Here is a 21,141-nt window from a genome sequence, read left to right as displayed (position 1 = left end):
GTAAAGAAACGTTTTAAATTGAGTAAGCAAAACAAAATTAATACTGCATATATTAATTCGCCTATATAGTAGATTGTATAGGATTTATCGATGCCCAGTTAATTGATATGTATCTTCTTTTTTCCTTCAAAAAAATATGTATCTTCTTTTCATATATTGTAGATGTGTCATTATATTCATTCATCGGTCATAATTATTAATTTTATGTGGATTTCTATATGTTATTTATTTTATTTTTTTAAGGTAAAGAAACATTTTAAATTGAGTAAGTAAAAGAAAATTAATACCGCATATATTAATTCGCCTATATAGTAGATTGTATAGGATTTATCGATGCCTAGTTAATTGATTTTTGTTTAATAAAAAAATTGAATTTGTATAAAATGAGGTAATTTGAATTTGGGTTACATACAAAAAATTGGAGTTTTAGATAAAAAAAAAATTCGTGGGAGAAGTAACAAATAAAGTGGAGTTTTATGGTTATAATTGGGTATTTAACTCATATTGGTTCCAAAAATATAACAAATTAATTCATATAGCTTAGTAGTAAATATAATAAGAAGTGTAACTAAAAGGTTAAGGGCTCAAATCCTGCTGAGAAATGTTTTAGCATTTTTCTACTAACTTTTTTTAATAAAGACACAAAATACCCTTAAAAATGATTATGTGTCAAAAAATGAAATAGGGGCAAATTGGTGATTTCATATGTATCTTCTTTTAATATATTGTAGATTGATGGATCAAAATGATCTATTAAAATCCACTAAAAATTTCTCTAAAATATTCGATTCATCCATTAATTATTATTATTATTATTATTATTATTATTATTATTATATATTAAATAGATGATATCCATCCGATCCATCAATTAAATATATTAATTTTAATTTTAAAAAAAATAGATTTATTAATTAATTTAAAAAACAGGCTATTAATTATTTTACAAACAGAAAGTTTATTTTATTTTTTATTATGATTGAATTGGTGTGGTACTCCAAAATAATTTCTTTAACTATGCCCACACATTGTTTTTTAATAAGCCCATGCTTTCAACACAATCTGATTATTAATTATTCTTCAAAATAAATAAATAAGAGTGAAGTGGTGATCAATGAGTCAACGGCCACAACTAACGATGGTCAACAGCAGAGGTTTGGTAACCGACACGGCTATGGACGCGACATTCTGACCCGAAACGGCGGTTCGCAATGGAACTTCTGTCACTGGTACAACGTTGGTCGGCGGAGCTTCGACGTTGACAACCACCATAATTATTTTAATATATCTTTATTAAAATATTATATTATAATCTACATTAAATATTTATATTTATTTAAAAATCAGGTTTTGTTTATGATTTTTTTTTCTTTCAGATTTTGTTTTTGTAAACTTTTATATATATATGACTTGGCATCAAAATAAGTAAAATATGGAGTGGGATGGACAGCTCAACTGGTTAACTAGTTGAGCTAAGGGTTAAGAAGCAGGAGGTCCAGAGTTCAAGTTTTGGCAAAGGAGAAAAAACTAATATAACATTGTAGTATTAACAACTAACATTGTCTATAAAAAAAAGTAGGTTAAATTACACTTTTGGCTCCTATGTTTCAAAAAGTTACGATTTTGGTCCCCTATATTTCAAAATAGCAGTTTTGGCCCCCTATGTTTACCCCCTTTTGCAAAACGTCAATTTTGACCAAATCAAGTTGATGCGGCAAGTCACTTAAGTGACTCAGATGCCACATCATTTTTTTTCACTTATAATTTAAAAAAAAAAAAACAAAAAAAAAGGAAAGGAAGAGATAATATATTAATAATAAAATAAAGAAAATGCGGTTTCTTCTTCTTCCTCACCACTCCTTTCCCACCCTTTCATCTTCTCATCTTTGAACTTCTCTAACACAACCCTCCATTTTCTTGACCGTGATAGTGACAACCGACAACTATGAATCTTGATAAAAAGAAAAGAAAAGATTGTTTGTTTCATAGCTAATATATATCATGTATAAATGTAAAAGTTTTCGATGATTTAATTAACCACATAGATCAATGGGTAAAACAATGATCTTAGGTTTTACATGGAAAAACAATTGCAAATGTATTAAACCTACTAGGTACGTTTGTTCTTTATACAAATGAAACATTACATGTTAGTGCTGGTAAAATTTTAAACAAGGTAACCACATTCAAACATTTGCAGAAATTGGAAAATTAAAAACAGAAATTGCAGTTTTTAAAAGGAGTAGTAGTACTATTTTTGAAACTCAAAATACAATAGATCTGCTTGTTAAAAAAAAATACAGTAGATCTGGAATTAATAAAATCAATCACTCAATTGGTCTATGACAATGAATATAACTAATACATGGTAGATGAATCTTCCTCCTTTTCAATGAATATGAAATCAACATGGAACAGTCGAAGGAAATCACTATACAGACTTGCAACTGAGGTGACTATTCCTTTCCTTTTTTTTTTCTAAATTATAATTGACAAACAGAAATTGATGTGGCAGCTGAGTCACTTAAGTGACTTGCTACATGAGCATTGACTTGGTCAAAATTGATCTTTTACAAAAAGGGGTAAACATAGGGGGCCAAAACTGATATTTTAAAGGCTTAATTAGTAAAATGGTCCCTTAAAGACATTTTAGGTTTCATAAATTCATAATGGTCCCTTAAAGAAAAAAAGGTCTGTTTTGGTCCCTTAAAGACATCTCTGTTTGCTACATTAGTCCTTTCCGTTAACTTTTAACACCAAAAGTTATTTTTGACTTAATGAGAACCATTGGATATTTTTGACTAAATGAGAACCATTAGATTTTGTAGATCTATGTATCTAATGATAAATCATCAACACCTATTTTTTCCCCTTTTCTTCATCATCTTCATTCATTTGTTCTTCAACACCTATCTAATGAAACCCATAACAAGAACAAGAAACACAACTCAATCCATAAAATTTAAATTAAAAAACACATAAATTATTTCCGCCCATCAAACTGAAGAATTGAAATCCAAAAAAAAAATCCCTCTTGTTTAGATCTGTTGCAAGATATGGAAACTTCTCATCTCTAAAAATCATTCTTTTAGCTTTCAAGATCCGAAATTTAACGTAAATCAATGTTTACCCAGAAGAAAAAACCATGTAAAGAAGAAGAGATAACAAGTAAAAATTATATCAATACTTACCCAACAAAAAATGGATTCAAATTTGAAGCAAATCAATGGTTACCCATAAGAAAAATGCTTACCCATAACAAGTAAAGAAGAAGAAACATGTTCTGTATAGTTCTCAAACCATTCATGTATTTTTATTGTTTTTTTTATTGGTCTCAGAGACAAAATAACAAGGTTCAAACATTGACCCATACTTTTACTATCTTTAAATTGATATGCAATTTCGCTTTTATTGTGTTTTTTTATCAATTGAAACATTGTTCAAGGTTCGGGAGAAATTGGAGAAATTGAAGAGGGATCGATGGTGAAGATAACTCTTATGATGATGAGATTTTCCAATTTTGGGGGTTGAACCGTCAATTGATGGATTTCCGGTTCTAGTAAGATCTTGAAAGCTTAATGAATGGTTTTGAGAGGATAAATAACTTTCTGCCCATTAATTGTATTATGAAGATGATGAAGAACATCAAGAACAAATGAATGAAGAAGATGAAGGAAAGGAAAACAAAATTAGGTGTTGATGGTTCATCATTGAATACAACAGACCTATAAGATTCAATGGTGTTTATATAGATAAAAGTATCAAACGGTTAAACTTAAAAAATTAAAGAGGTTTATGGTGGACCACTATAATGTTGGTCCACCTTATAATTTTGGGGTTAAAAATTAACGGAATGGACCAATGCGGTTAACGGAGATGTCTTTAAGGGACCAATCTGAACCTTTTTTTCTTTAAGGGATCGTTATGAAACCTAAAATGTCTTTAAAGGACCATTTTACTAATTAAGCCTATTTTAAAACACAGGATGCCAAAATCGCAACTTTCTAAAATATAGGGTCAAAAGTACAATTTAGCCAAAAAAGTAAAATATAATTTAATCTCTTTATTAATTAAATTAAATTATTAAAGTCTACCACACTTACTTTTTATAAGTTTTGATATGATTTAGCCACGTATTAAACTATTAATGGTTCCACCTATTACCATAACACAACGATTCCTCACTGCAAAATCAATTCTCACTTTTTCACTCTCTCGCTCACTTTTTTACCGTAACATTTCAGATCAGCGACAACACAAACACACCAAAATGGATTACATCGATCACGGCGGCGATCACCGTCGTCGTCGTCGTCGTCGGAGCCTCCACTCTTCAATTCAACACATTTCTGTCATTTTCATATATCTCACTTTCCATTCAGTCATTACACTCGTCGGTGCTTCCATTCATGACTACCAAAACGAAACCTTTATCCGTCGGTCTAATTCGTTTTTCTTCCATGGCGGTAGTGAAGGTCTTTATGCTTCTAAACCTATTTCGTTTAATCACTCTTTATCTTCTCAAGATAATTTTCCCACTGGTAAATCCTTCATCAGGTACTAATTTCAAATCTTTGATCCATTTGTTTCAAGATAAAAATGAACAAATAGTTTTTTTTTTATTACGTTGGATTCCTCAATTTTGGTATATGTGAAATTGTGATTGAGTTAGTGCACTTGATGACAGAAATGCTTTGATTTGCTTATGGTTTACATTTCAATTTTTTTTGAAATTGTAGCTGAAATGTCATTTTATATACTCACTTTGTTCTATATTGTGCGTCACATTATCTTATTTCACATTGATTAAGAGTGGTTGAAAATGTACTCCCGACAACCTTAATTATAAGCAAAATTTCATATTAATTGAATAAATGCTAATATAGACCGGATACATCAGTTATTCAATGAATCTGAAAAGTTGTTGGCTTTTGCTTGTAATTAAGGCTGGAGCTGGAATAGTATTGAAGAGTGGGAAAACCACCATTATGATATTTGGAAGTGGAATTTGCTGTCACATTGGTGCTTAAATGTATCAAAATTGCTAACACGTCCATAATTGTATCTTTTATTAGTCATTTTGGTTATCGAATATGTTTTTAGGTAGTCAATTTAGTCTTTGAATGTATTTTCCGTCAGTTGATTTAGTTCATAAAATTACTAACAAAAGATGCATTCGGGATGTGTTTGCAATTTTGATACATTTAGAGACTATAGTTTTTTTGTTACAATTTAGAGACTATAGTAACATCACTTTTTGCACGTTGTTTGCCCATTAAAGAGTAAAAATTTTACAAAACTATACTTATTACTATTAGGTGTTAACTGTTGTGGATAGTGCAGTATGATGAACTTAGGAATGATGTACTTGATATTAATTTGAGGGTAGGATTGGAATTAGATAATCAAGATTACATTGGAAACATAAAACGGCACTGATTTTGGGATATTTTATTTTTGATGATTAGACACTTAATATGAAATGTTGGATGTGATGTATTTATTACAACAAACATCTGCTTTGTCTTAGTGATAATGGACTCGAAAATTTTAAGCAAGTAGCAGGGGTTTGAAGCTTTATGGTGTGTATAGAGAAAATCTAGTTGGTAGATAAGAACTCACCTTCTGTGCTATATGGATACAGAGAAAGATCCGATAATAGTAATTATTTGTAAAATTTAGTTGATGAAATATGATATGGTTAAAAAGAGATTAAATTTTAATATGCTAATGTTAATGTCAGGTTTGAGTCCATTACCTTTCGAAGAACAAAAGAATCTGCTGAAAAGGCAAGTTCTATGCAGCAAAAGACAGGGTTGGTTGAAGCTATAATAATTAAGGTGAGAGATAGGAATAACATTGGGAGTGTTTCTTTGAACTCCGATGCTATATGCTGCACTCCTGAGCTTGCCAAAGAAGGTTCTTGTAAGTTAGGAGAGGTTATCATCCGTGAAAACCCTGACGAACCAAATGGACCGAAACGCTTGCAGACCTTTTTTGAAGGGCAGGATGAAGAGACTAACATGGTTATTCAAACTGTTGAAATAAATAGTACTGGAATGTATTATTTGTATTTCATGTTTTGTGATCCTCAACTGAAGGACACAGTGATTTCTGGAAGAACTGTTTGGAGAAACCCGGATGGTTATCTACCCGGAAAGATGACACCGTTGATGACATTTTATGGTTTGATGTCTTTGGCTTACCTTTTTCTCGGTCTTGTTTGGTTTCTCTGGTTTGTACAGTATTGGAAGGATGTGATACAGTTGCATTACCACATTACTGCAGTTATTGGCCTTGGCATGTGTGAAATGGCCTTGTGGTATTTTGAGTATGCAAATTTCAATTCAACGGGAAGCAGGCCAATGGTAATTACAGTATGGGCCGTGACTTTCACTGCTGTCAAGAAGACAGTGTCGCGGCTTCTTCTTTTGGTGGTTTCTATGGGTTTCGGAGTTGTGCGACCAACACTTGGTGGTCTAACGTCAAAAGTAATTCTTCTTGGTGTGGTATATTTTGTGGCCTCAGAAGCACTTGAGCTGGTAGAACATCTCGGTAATATTAATGACTTCTCTGGAAAAGCAAGACTTATCTTGGTGCTGCCTGTGGCTCTGTTGGATGCTTGCTTTATTCTTTGGATCTTTTCATCATTATCTAAAACCCTGGAGAAGCTTCAGGTAACCTAGTATGCAATTATTGTTCCAGTCCTTGTTGTCATTCATGCATGGTATAAATATTGTCTCCCTTACCTGTTAGCTTGTAAGAGAGGCAACATTTCAATGGGCTGAAGTCCAATCTGTGAATTTCTATTTGTACCGACTATAATTTGTTATTGTTACTTTCCTACCAAAGTATTATGATGGTTCAACATAGGAAAAAATTAATGCCCTGTTTAGATAAACAGCTTATAACATTAGTGCTTATCATATACTCCCTCCGGCCTTAGTTATAAGCAAATATTCTCTTTACAGGTTCATTTCAATGAAGCTGTAAAGGGAATATTTGCTTATAATTAAGGCTGGAGGGAGTAAGCGTTTATGTATAAGCTATTTTAATAACAAAAGATAAAATAAAGTCAATCTGTTTGTATATAAGCTATAAGTGTTTTCGTAAGTTCTCTCTAACAACCTCACGAGTGGTTAAGTTCAAATAAGCCAATCTAAACAGGTCCTAAGTAAATTTAGGAAATAGCTTTTGTGTTTTTTAGAATATGTATGTATGATGCTCCTAGGATGGATTAAAATCCTATAACTGAGAAATGGTCAGCGCTTCAAACTAAGGTCACTGTTTTATTGGCTTATCAAAAAAGAAAAAAAAATCACTGTTTTATTGGAGATTGTTAGAGCTACTTGTGCATTTCCATTCTTAAATCAGATATTACTTGCATCTCAGTTGCTTGACTGTCAACTAAAAATGATTTTGTCCATTTGTTGATTATATGCACAGATTCGGAAAAGTACTGGAAAACTTGAGTTGTACAGGAAATTTACAAATTCTCTTGCAGTGACGGTGCTGCTTTCAGTAATATGGATCGGTTATGAGGTAGTCTTTTGTTTCTTAACTACATTTTTTCCTTATTTTTCGCTTTGCCTTTTGCTTTGGTTCTTGTTAAACCACAATCTTTGCGACTAGTACTAAATGATAGTCAAAATTACTTCAATGAAATAAAGGGTGAGTGAATAGGTTTGAATAAAAAAATTGACAAGTAAAATTCGACAAACTTGTCAAATAGTTATGAGGAGATTCGTTCCTGACTAATCAGTAGAATGTAATGTTCATGATCTTGATTTTTTTATGCTAATAATTACAAGTGTCTCAGGCTCTAATTAATTCTTGATTCAGTTGTACTTCAATGCGTCTGACCCTTTGGGTGAATTATGGCGAAGAGCTTGGGTCATCCCGGCTTTCTGGACTTTGCTTGCTTATGCTCTCCTGATAGTGATCTGCATTCTCTGGGCCCCATCTCGTAATCCAACAAGGTACAGTCCAACTTTACTATTGCTCTTCCAGGAAGCAAATAAGGTAAAAAAGAATGGTAAACTTAAAAAAAGAGTATATAATTATTAATTCTGACAGTTTGTGGAATCCATATCGACTTATAAGATATGTATCACTTGATGAAACATTCTAGCATAAACCTTGAACCAAAACAAACCAACATACTCTAGGTGGTTTGAAGCTTTAACTAACATAGAAGAAATCAAATGTTTGAAAAATGATTTTGAGAAGTGGACTTGCAGTTGCATTTACGTTGTGAACCTTTATATTGTGGTAAAATGCAGTTGTTGCAGAGACTTCTAAAACCGTTAAATTGTAACCGAAATTGTGCTTGCGGACCACAATTTAGAACCATGCTTGTAGCTAATCAAATTTAAAAATCACCTGATTATATTTGATTCCAACATTAACATAGTGAGTAACATTTTACGAGGCCTTTTCTTGTAGGTATTCATACTCGGAAGAGACGGGAGATGACTTTGATGAGGAAGCTGTCACAATTGTTGGAAGTGGAGTTAAGGTGTCTGAAATGGCTACCAGGCTAGAAAGAAAGGATAGAAAGTCATCATCGACATCACTTTCTACAGATCATCATGTATTTGGAGTAGTTGAAGAGGAAGACAAGAGAGAGTGATTTGGTCTCAACTTCTTTAATCACTTTTATTCACTTGGGTGGGCTTAAAAGATGTCAAATGGAGAAGTAACAAGGGATAGAGAAAGATCATTATTCAATGGTCATTCAGCTTCTAAATTTGAGGTGATCCTGTGAGCTTTTCAGGATGGATGTTCCGTGGACAGCAACCAAAATCTAACTGGTTGTGTGCTTGGTAAGGGGGCAGAATTCCTTGCCTAGTTATATTGTCGTTGTAACTAGTTACCTCAACATGGTTCAAGTAACTTTTGACCTTATTTTTGCTTACCCTTTTATGTGCTCTATTGGGCATTGTTAAAGAAATACAAGGAAAGAGAATGTTAAAACCAAAGTACAAAATCTATCAAAAGATATGAGCTGAGGCTTAGTTACATTGATGCTTTAATTATAAATTCAGCTGAAATTTTTGAGTGGGCCAAATATGTCTTAATTATAAAATCACCCTCAAATTGTTTTCAAAACTCGCAAAATAATCACAATGATAAAATATTTATATAACTTATTTTGTTTTTATTTGTCTATAGGCGAAGTGACAAATACAGCTGAAATTTAACATTGTTGGGTTCTATGTTCAAACTTGGGTGAAAGCATTCAACCTAACAATATCGGATATTGTCAGTTGAGATTAGCATTGTCCGTTGATATACGACTTATGGATAATTTATTTTGAATCACACACAAAAATGTGCCAAACATGAAATTATCATAAAAAAAAATTATTTTCGTTGTTTTCATGTTCAAAACATGTTTTCCACTTCTCCTTTGCATGCATGCAATGTATTGAAATCACACGATGATGACATTGACCATTACATAACCCCCAATGCAATGAAAAATAAAACCCAAAACCATTAAACCACTCTTAACACTATTAAGAACTCTAGTAAATGAATTTCATTCCTCTCAGGTGTCACTAGAAAATGTAATTTTCTTAAAATAAATGCATACAATTTTATTCACTAGAAAGTATAAGCACATTTTTCATTAAGAAAATACATTTCTATCTATGGCGTTTACTGACTTGGCTGTCAGAATGTGTGCAGATGTCAGAATGTGTGCATAATAGGGTTCAACAACCAACAACAACCAACTATATCATTTGGATCCAGGTCTCGAGAGAGTCATTGGCGACATCACCGGGAACAACTCATCCGCCTTTAAGATCTGATGGCGAAGACACGCAGAGCTATATGTATGCTACACAAATTGAATCAGTTGAAAGTCACCTCTTCTAGAGTAATGTACTTTCATGTTCTCAGTCATCAGTAATTACTATGCATTGTCCTTTTCATTTTCCTACTTCATATTATGTTGGCTTAAATGCAGTTTTGGCCCCCCAAGTTTCACAATTGCTTGATTTTGGTCCCCCACATTTTAATTGCTTGATTTTAACCCCTAAGTTTCACAATTGCTTGGTTTTAGCCCTCCAAGTTTCAATTGCTCGATTTTGGCCCCTCAAGTTTACCCCCTTTTGCATTTGCTAGCCCCCCGTTGAATATTTTGATTTAAAATTGGTTATGTGGCATTTTAAAATTAAATATGTATTTAAAAATAAATAAATAAATTACAAATTGTTTTTTAAAAACTAAATTATAATTTTTTTTTATTATTATATATAGTTTGTAAAATAATTTTGTTATATAAAAAAGTAAAAAAACATTTTATGAATTATTTTTTAAAAACTTTGTAAACTTTTTTTTAAATAAAAAATAATTATTAAACTTTTTATTAAAAAAACAATTTTTAATACATTTTTATAAAAGCAAATATTATTATTTTTTAATTAAAACATATTTTTAATTTTTTTTAAATGTCACATAAGCAATTTATAGTCAAAAAAGTCAACGGGGGGCTAACAAATGCAAAATGGGGTAAACTTGGGGGGCCAAAATCGAGCAATTGAAACTTGGAGGGCTAAAATCAAGCAATTGTGAAACTTAGAGGGTTAAAATCAAGCAATTGAAATGTGGGGGGCCAAAATCAAGCAATTGTGAAACTTGAGGGGCCAAAACTACATTTAAGCCTATTATGTTCTCATGAATCAGTTTATTTGACTTTTAACTTTTCCTCTCCAAAATCTCTCTCTCACGATTGGGCCCGTTTATTATAGATTTTTCTAAAAAAAATAAATAAATTCTCTTTAGGGCCCTGTGATTTTTTTTTACTTCCGAAAATCCAATTTTGCTTTGAAAAAAAATTGGTTTGCAGAAATCGAAGTTTTTTCTAGTTCAAATTCAGGAAAAATTCGGTAAACAGAAATTGAAATTTTTTTCAAGGAAAAGAAAATTCGGAAAACAGAAACCGAAGTTTTTATTAAAGGGCAAAAAAAGAAAATTCAAGGGGTGAAAAGGAAATATGGTAGCCTAAAGGGAAATTTTCAAAAAAAAAAAAATGGATTTTTCCTTGTATTTCTAAAAATGGATTTTTTAGAAAAAATTTCAAAAATAGTGGAAGTTATTTTAAACTCATTTGACATAAGTTAAAAAATGATATTTTGACATTCACTAATAACTTAAATATTTATTGTTAGATATTTTACATAGTAAAACTCACATTTTTTTTAAAAAATGACATCTTTCAAAAATGATTTTTATAAAAAGCTATTTGAAATAGCTTTTCTTATAGAGATTTTTTCAAAATTTTAGCACCCAAAAAAATTATAACAAAATAATGAAATACTTAGAATTACAATTTTTTTTATAGAAAATACTTAGAATTACAATTTAAATAAGATAGCTATTCAAACGATTTTTTCATTCGAAACTTTCCTTAAAAATTTCTTTGTTAAAAAAATTATAGCAAAAATATATTATACTATAAAAATATTTTTTTAAAAAAAAAAAAACTATAATAAACAGGCCCAATTTTTTTCATCTTCAAAATCTCACTTATTTAGACCAGTGTCATGCTAACTAGTATTTATGAGACATTAGCATTTTCCTATAGACAAAATATGTTTGTCTTGAATACCAAAAAAAAAAATATGTTTGTCTTGTTCCTTAACAAAAAAAAAACTGTTTGTCTTGTTCTTCATTACTCATAAATGCTTATACATGTTAAAGTCATTTCATCTAAATTTGCCTATAGGTAATGACTACTTCCTCACTAAGGGTCTGTTTGGTTCAATAGAGGGGGAGGGGAGGGGAGAAATTTTTATAGAGGAGGAGGGAGGGAAGGGGAGGGGAAATTTTTAATTACATATGTGTTTGGTTCAAAAGAGGGCAGAGGAGGGGAGGAGAGGGATTTTAATGAAGGGGAAGGGAGGTGAGGGGAGGGGAGGTGAAATTTGTACTTACACATATGTTTGGTTCAAAAGAAGGAAGGGGAGGGGAGGTGAGGGATTTTAATTAGATATATGTTTGGTTCAAGAGGGGGAGGAGGGAGATTTTATAACTAATTTACTTTTTTATCCTTATAATTTTCATGTAGTCCGACAATTTTATAGCTACTTGGTGCGAATTAACTTATATATTCACAATATTTTCTCAATTTTTATGATTGATCCAACCCAAAAATAATATTTATAAGTTTAAATTACCTATAAATATATTTAAAAGAATTTTTTGATAATTATTAACAAAAAAAAACCTTGTACTGATACTAATATTGTACAAGAAAAGTAATATTTATTTATAAGTATAAAGATCTTGTACTAATACTAATATTGTAAAAAAAAAAAAAAACTCTTGTATTATAAGTTATAACATAACAAACTTAATGATATTTTAAAAAATATAATAGTGCATATAAATACTAATATGATGCGGGTACAAAGTAAGTAACAACGTTGGTTTTCTATAAAAAAAAAAAATAACAACGTTGATTCAAAAAATTATATGAACTTTACAAGATAACAATGTAATATAAAAAAAATTAGCACAACAGTTTATGAATATAAAAAGACATGCCTAACAATCAAAAAAAGTTTGAAAAAAAAATATTAGAACTAAAAAATGGATAATTTTGGCATTTTAAAATAATTATGAGGACAATTATGTCAAAATAATTAAAATGGTAATGATATCTTTCTCCTTCCCTCCCCTCCCCTCCAAATCCCCCCAATTTGGGGGGAAGCAAAAATTGAGATTTGGAGGTATTTTGCTCACCTCCTCTCACCTCCCCTCCCCTCCTAAAAATTGAACCAAACACAATTAATTTAAAATATCCCCTCACCTCCCCTCCCCTCCCCTCCAAAACCCCCGAACCAAACAGACCTTAGTGGCGGTTGTTTCCTCTTGCGCCATCATCATGATCCTGTGGCGGTTGTTTCTTCTCGACTCGGATTTGGAGATTTGAAATTAGGTTTACAAAACAGGCCACTACTAATTTTGAGGGAGAAGAACCCGTTTAAAGCGTAATTTTTGGCAGCCCGAATTTAAATTTTTCTTTTACTGTTTTTAGTTGCTCCTCCTTTCTGACCTGCTAAAAAAAAATACTTTTCTTCCTCCCATCATTTTCTTATCTCTATAAAATTTAGATTTTTGCCTTTGAAGATAAAGTTTAGGACGTAGATTTCGAATTTTTTTAGTGTCTTTTATTGGGATACAAGAAAGGTTTGATACAAGAAGGTAGTAATTCAAATAGGTAGCGATTAGATCAATAAATTTTTGTTGGTTTTCTTTAATAAACTAAGAGAACAGTGGTTATCAAAGCCTCTGCGGATATCTCAATTCTCAACCATGTTGGCAGTTCACACCCCCAAAGCGACTCATCCTCTACCATATTCTCATAATATATATACTAGCGGGTCAGGTAGACACATTCCGTGTCTGCCTGTGTCTAACTTATGTAAAAGAAAAGATATACTTATGTTATGGTGAATTTGTTAATAAAAGATTTTTGCTAAGTTACTAATTTATCCTTATTACTTTTAACCATGTTGCAAGTTTTATATCTTTCATTGTAATTTCACTAAAAAAATATATAAAAAAATATAAAAAGACGATATACTTAAAAATATGAACAAAACAGATTAAAGATTGGAACAAAACATAACAATCTATACATAAAAATAGGGGGAAAGCAACTAAAAAAATTATAGAAAGTTTAGTCAATAAAAAAATTATAGAAATAAAAAAAAATACTCTATAAAAAAAGAAACATAAACAATATTTTTCATAAAAAAAGAATATAGAAACATAAACAATTTTTTTTTAATAAATGAAACATAAATAATATTACTACAAAGTTTACTAAGTTTACTGCTAACTATTACAATAATATAATAAAGTTAATTAGTATCAAACTTATTAAATTATCCTAAATATTTCTAATAAAATTTCTAATTTTTTTATTAAAAATATTCACAGGACCATTATTTGTCACTGAAACATAAAAAATTGAATGTTTAACTACACATTTAGTCCCTTACGTTTATTTTAGGTTTCAATTTGGTCCCTTACGTTTAAAAAGTATCAATTTGGTCCCTTACGTTTATTTTAGTTTTCAAGTTAGTCCTTTCCGTCAATTTTGTCACATGTGGCAGCCAATTTGCTTATGTGGACAGACACGTGACACTTTTACACACTGACACGTGTACTATTTAAACGGTGTTAGTGACAAAACTAACGGAAATGACTAACTTGAAACCTAAAATAAACGTAAGGGACCAAATTGATACTTTTTAAACGTAAGGGACCAAATTGAAACCTAAAATAAACGTAAGGGACTAAATGTATAGTTAAGCCAAAATTAAATAAATAAGTTTACAAGAAATAATCAACACAATATTTCCACTTATATTTTAATAATATTATATAACAAAATTTTAAAGATTTAATTTTAAATAAATTTTTTATATTAATATAGTGACAAAATCAAATATTGAATAAAAATTAGACTCCGGAAAAAGAGTATATAAAACATGGGGGACTAGGCCAATGTCCGCATGAAAAACAAAAGGCTAACTAAATCTAAAAGAGAGAAAATCAAAACGGTCATGAAAAAATGCTGCTCAAATAAAGTTAGGTGTAGAATCCCACATGACTCCATCCACAGTGTGACAGTGTCTAGCAAGCTTGAAAAAAGAGAAGCTTGAAAAAATATATACTCCCTCCGTCTCAAATTATAAGGGAAAAAAACTCATTTTTTTTGTCCCAAATTATAAGAGAAAAATCATTTTCAAGAATGGTTTTTCCTTATTTTTATAAAATTAAATACAAATTGCATTTAATTTCTTCTCTCACATTTTCTCAATAAACAACAACCAATAAAAAATTGTTTTTACATCTTCCTACGCAACTTATTACAAGGAAAACCCATAAAAACATACTTCAAATTCTCATGTTTTACTTTTTCTTAATAAGTGTGATTTTTTTATTTTCCCTTATAATTTGGGACGGAGGGAGTATATTACAAGAAGCCACATTTTAAGCGGCATTGGATCTTTGGTGAATTGTAAAAGGAGTTGGAGTAAGTAACACTAGAAGGATTCCTTCGATCATATTCAAGATGCTCTCAACTTCACCACCAAAATCAGAGTGACCAGGAGTACCAATTATACTAATCTTGGCATCTTTACAAATCACAGATGTATTTTTACTCAGTATAGTGATTCCTCTTTCACGCTCCAAATCAATTGAGTCCGTTATCCTTTCTTGTACAGTATAAGTATCACGAAACACCAACACAAAAGCCAATAGATATATCACATCATCAAAGAAATCATCTAGTCTCTCCCACTTTTCTCGAATGTAGGGTCATATAATCTCTAATATATAATTTAGCACTCAAGAGTTATCGAGACATTATCATCCGTTCAATTTATTGAGTTTAAAGTCATATAGACATAATATCATAGTTCGCAATCAAGGGTCATCGATGTACAAAACCATCATATATCATATTCCACATTCAAGAGTCATCCGAGGCACAAAGCCATGATATTTTGCATCAATGTGTCAAGATTTAAAACCATCAAACAAATTTTTCGAATGTAAGTTTATCTAATTTCAAATATAATTTTTAGTTCTCAAGGGTCAACGAGGCACAATCTTATCCTTGCAATTTATTGAATTTAGAGTCATATAAACTCAACATCATATTTCGCAATCAAGGGTCACTGAGCCACAAGACCATCATATATCATATGTCACATTCAACAGTCATCGAGGCACAAAGCAAAGCAATCATATATCATATTTCTCATTCAACAGACATCGAGCCACAAAACCATCATATATCATTTTTCGTATTAAGGGTCATCAAAGCACAAAACCATCATATTTTACATTCAAGTGTCATCAAAACACAAAATCATCGTATCACATTTCAAGGGTCATCGAGACACAAAGTCATCATATATCATATTTCGCATTCAAGAGTCATCGAGGCACAAAGCCATCATATTTCGCATCTAATGTGCAAGAGTTAAGACCATCAATCAAACTATTCGAACGGGGACATCCGATAAAATTGGAACGATACAGAGAAGATTAGCATGGCCTCTGCGCAAGGATGACACGCACAAATCGAGAAATGATCCAAATTTAAAAAAAATAAAAAAAATAAAAAAAAATCAAACTATTCGAATGATGGGTCATCTAATCTCAAATATCAAATATAGCATTCAAGGGTTAATGATGCACAATATCATGCTTCCGATTTATTGAATTTAGAGTAATATAAACTCAATATCATATTTAGCAATCAAGTGTTGTCGAGACCTAAAACCCTCATATTTCGCATTTAATGTCTCAAGATGTGAAATCATCAATCAAGCTTTTCGAATTATTTAGGTTCATCTAATCTCAAAATTCAACTTTCGCATTAAAGGGTCAGTTCAGCGATGAAAGTGCTAGAGGATGCAAGGAAGGACGCCCAAGGTGGTTCCGATGAAGACAGCAAATGGTTCTAACACCCCTCACACCCAATACTAGACATATGGAGCATGGATCAGTTCAGCGAAAAGAGGCTCGTCATGATAATGAATTAAACTAAATGAACTTTTACATAAGAAAATACAACATTGATTCTATAGATGAGCATGTAATAATGGTAGACATTGATTGAGAGAGAGAGAGAGAGAGGAAATATTAAACACCTGATTTTGCCATCATAGGAGACAATCCTACAGTCTTCAAACATATCGTTTTACCACCAGTATTAGGGCCAGTTATTACTATAACACAGTTTTGTTAGATACTAAAGAGTCAACCGGTACTGGCTGTGGTTGGGCTTTGTCCAGTGCAGCAACCTGCCTAACAAAAGTGCTTTATCATGAGTCTAAAATGATCATCAGATGCATGACAAGCTGTAGACAGCCTTAAAGTCACTGATAATATTAAATATCTTAAAATAAAAACATTTTCCTATATTCACTGGTATTCCCTAACACACTACCTAACCCCCAAAGTTAAGTTTCTCCTCTTGAAGAAACATTTAGGAAGATACAATACCCATTCCCTGTTGTTGGGTAATGGTCCATTGGAATTGTCATTCCTTGTTAAGAAGGATTCAGCACTAGAAGAGTTATTCCTATCAGGCAGAAATATTTGGGGATTTGATCCACCAAATGAAATACCAAAAGTAGCACAGGCATTAATCTGCATAATATGAACATTACGGATTATCTTTCGCACTGAAAGCATGCACTTACAATTTTGTCAAAAATATACTACGTCAATTGGGACATCTTCAAAAGCGATTGCAAAAATTTCTTTTATTTGTTGCAAGTTTCGTGTCATTGTAGGGGCATTGAATGTGGTTTTGCATATTCAACTCAACCCCATATTTCAATTTCAAAGAGCTACTGCTTACAGGAAGATTTGACTTGCATTTAAAAGAAATTTATCTTAAAGCAATGACACAAAAACTAAAGGGTATTTACCACATCTAGTTGAACCAAACTGTTTAGTATATTTTCAATATCATCAACGTCCAGCTGAAACTACACATAAATTATGACAACATAAGAGAAAGAATAAGAGAACTTGGACAGAACAATCTGTTGAAGACCTTGTGTAGTCAATAGGCTATTTTAGGAAATCTTTTATGACAAATACAAACTGTATCCATAGAATTAGGCTCATTTAACTGTATTCTTTAGTCAGTTAGGACATCCCACAATTAGGCTCATTTAACTGTATTCTTTAGTCAGTTAGGACATCCCACAATTAGGCTCATTTAACTGTATTCTTTAGTCAGTTAGGACATCCCACAAATCACAGTATTTCAGCTTTGGGTTATTAGATTCTGCTTGTAAGTTGTAACCTTTTTGGTTAATGTCAAGAGCGCATCTGCTTCAGCCTTTGCAACCAAGGCTCTTGCTCGCTGCAACTCATCATTTAAGGGAACAGCAGAAATTACTATATTAAAGCGATGGAATTTTATAACACCAATGAATAATGTTATGCCATCAAAGGGTTGAGACACAATATCATCCTTACATTTTTTTTTTGCAAAGGCAAAAGGATCATCCTACAATTTATTGAATTATTTCACATATAATGTCTGAAGATGTAAGATCATCAATCAAATTTTTCAAAATCTTGTGTCATCTAAATCTCAAATATCAAATTTAGCATTCAAGGGTCAACCAAGCAAAATATTATTCAGCCAATTTATTGAATTTAGAGTTATACAGACTCACTATCATATTTCGCATTCACGGATACTCGAGGCACAAAACCATCACATTTCCTTCTAATGTCTCAAGATTTAAGACCATCAATCAAACTTTTCGAAGGTCGGGACATCTAATCTCAAATATCCAATTTAGCATTCAAGGGTTAACGAGTCACAAAGCCACCCTATATCATAATTCTCATTCAAAAGGTATTGAGGTACAAAACCATCGTATGTTATTTTTCGCAATTAAGTGTCATGGAAGCACAAAACCATCATATTTCCCTTCTAATGTCTCAAGATTTAAGACCATCAATCAAACTTTTCGAAGGTCGGGACATCTAATCTCAAATATCCAATGTAGCATTCAAGGGTTAACGAGGCACAATATCATCTGTCCAACTTATTGAATTTATAGTCATATAGACTCTATCATATTTCGCAACCAAGGGTCATCGAGGCATAAAATTATGATAAATCATACGTCGCATTCAAGGGTCATCGATGTATAAATCCATCATTTATTATATTTCTCATTCAAGAGACATAGAAGCACAAAACCATCATATATCATTTTTCGCATTAAAGGATCATCGAGGCACAAAACCATCATATATAATATTTGGCATCCTAGGGTCATCGAGTCATCAATCCATTATATAGCATATCTTACATTCAAGGGTCAACAATGCACATAACAATGATATGTCATATTTCACTTTCAAGGGTCATCGAGCAACAAAATCATCATGTTTTACATGTAATGTCTCAAGATTTAATACCACGTCAATTAAACTTTTCGAATGTAGGGTCATATATAATCTCTAATATCATTTTTAGCATTCAAGGGACAATGAGCCCCATTATTATCCTTGCCATTTATTGAATTTAGAGTCATATAAACTCAATATCATATTTCGCAATCAAGGGTCACCGAGCCACAACACCGTCATATATCATATTTCACATTCAAGGGGTCATCGAGGTACAAAGTCATCATATATCATATTTCTCATTCAAGAGGCATCGAGCCACAAAACCATCATGTATCATTTTTCGTATTAAAGGTTCATCGAGCACAAAACCATCATATATCATATTTCGCATTTAAGGGTCGTCGACGACCAAAGTCATCATATTTTGCATCTAATGTGTCGAGATTTAAGCCCATCAATAAAACTTTTCGAATGTTGGGTCATTTAATCTCAAATATGAAATTTAGCATTCGAATCAAGTTGATCCATTTATTGAATTTAGAGAAATATAGGCTCAATATCATATCTAACAATAAAGAGTCACCGAGGCAGAAAACCATCATATATCATATTTTGCATTCAATAGTCATCGAAACTCAAAACAATCATATATCATATTTCGTATTCAAGGGTCATTGAGCCCGAAGCCATCATATTTCCCATCTAATGTCTCAAGATGTAAGATCATCAATCAAAAATTTCGAATTATTTAGGTTCATCTAATCTCATATTTCAAATTTAGCATTAAAGGGTCAACAAGACACAATATCAGCCTTCCAATTTATTGAATTTATCCTCAGTATGATATTTTGCAATAAAGGGTCATCGATGCACATAATCGTCATATATCATATTTCACATTCAAGGGTCATCGAGTACAAATCCATCATATGTCGTAACTTTTTTAATCAAACTTTTTAAATCTTGTGTCATCTAGTATCAAATATCAAATTTAGCATTCGAGGAGGGTCATCCAAACACAATATTATTCATCCAATTTATTGAATTTAGAGTCATATAGACTCAATATCATATTTTGCATTCAAGGGTCATCGAGTAACAAAACCATCAATCAAACTTATCATAAAAGATGTGGTCATCTAATCTCAAATATCATATTTAGCATCTAAGGTTCAACGAGTCACAATATTATCCTAGGACCGACTAATCCATTAATTGAAAAAACATTTATGCTTAAGTTAGTATTTACCTAAATGCACATAAAATTCATGAGGCAATATTCAACAGACAAAATTATCCACTCAGCACAGAAATTGTTAAAGATCCATTGCTTCTAATTATCTCACTTAAAACTAGATAAGAAGAAAAAAAAATGAAAACTTATTTGAGCAACGAGTTTGGTTATTATGATGAGAACCTGGGTATGAAGAAGAGTAATACATTCAGCTGATATCCTTGGTTCAATGCCAATAGAGCAATGTCTAGCCACATCTCTATTTTCTTCAGATTGAATGGATAAAGGTCCCTATAGAATCATATATCAATCAAATCAAAGTTAAAAACTATGGAGAGAAATAAATGAAACTAACAATGAGAACTTGAATTATACTTGAATACTTGATAACTGGATGAGACCACGAATCATACCTTCATTTAAACTCTGCCTCTTCAAACCATCATAACAAAAGCAGGTTTTGTCTTCAATCCATTCTTCATTAATGTTCTGCAATGTGAAAGTTGAATAGGTTTCAATAGAAAACTATGAATAGAAACCAGTGTTTCCTTTCACCAAGAGTAAAAACACCTTAAAAAAAAGCTTCCGTAATAATAGCACCAAGTTTTTTCAAAACACTTAAATTATGAAATAATCTGCCAAACTAAAGCATAATAAATGTAACCCAGAGAAAGTAAGGACACTAAAATGTTTTTATAAATGAAAATTAACTATGATTGACATATTATATGATCATTTATCATGTTCTACAATCTATATTCTATAGTTACTCCATTGATGATCAATGGGAAAGGGTCCAATAACAGTTAAAACCACCCTGTTTTCCCTCAGAAATCCTTCCCAAAAGACTGGTTTACTAAAAGGTCTTCATAAAGCAATTGCCCATAATCAAAAGCTTGTAATCAGTAGTGAAATCCTCATGTTTTCTTTTGAAAGTATAACTATTCAGTTATAAATAAAATGCATAACAGCTTAGT

At 31.5% G+C, this 21,141-nt stretch overlaps 1 protein-coding gene, 1 long non-coding RNA gene and 1 other non-coding gene across 3 annotated transcripts; 2 read left to right on the top strand and 1 right to left on the bottom strand.

Annotated features, from left to right (window-relative positions):
- The first annotated feature begins 4,110 nt into the window (after nt 1-4,110).
- On the top strand, nt 4,111-9,035 carry LOC123920174 (uncharacterized protein C26H5.07c-like). The gene is made up of 5 exons (XM_045972363.1): nt 4,111-4,557; nt 5,744-6,677; nt 7,447-7,542; nt 7,843-7,979; nt 8,446-9,035. The coding sequence occupies exons 1-5, from the start codon at nt 4,148-4,150 to the stop codon at nt 8,630-8,632; spliced, it is 1,764 nt and encodes a 587-aa protein (XP_045828319.1). The 5' UTR covers nt 4,111-4,147; the 3' UTR covers nt 8,633-9,035.
- Nucleotides 9,036-16,038: 7,003 nt separating this feature from the next.
- LOC123882643 lies at nt 16,039-16,141 on the top strand. The gene has a single exon (XR_006799954.1). It is a non-coding gene; the product is annotated as a U6 spliceosomal RNA (small nuclear RNA).
- Nucleotides 16,142-17,164: 1,023 nt separating this feature from the next.
- On the bottom strand, nt 17,165-17,892 carry LOC123920173. The gene is made up of 3 exons (XR_006813559.1): nt 17,861-17,892; nt 17,478-17,537; nt 17,165-17,193 (listed from the first exon to the last, which is right to left on the bottom strand). It is a non-coding gene; the product is annotated as an uncharacterized LOC123920173 (long non-coding RNA).
- Between the last annotated feature and the right edge of the window lie 3,249 nt (nt 17,893-21,141).

Source organism: Trifolium pratense, linkage group LG4 (assembly GCF_020283565.1).
Source record: "Trifolium pratense cultivar HEN17-A07 linkage group LG4, ARS_RC_1.1, whole genome shotgun sequence".
Lineage (NCBI taxonomy): Eukaryota > Viridiplantae > Streptophyta > Magnoliopsida > Fabales > Fabaceae > Trifolium > Trifolium pratense.
Note: the sequence above shows the minus strand (reverse complement) of the source record. Positions and strands in the feature narration are given on the sequence as shown.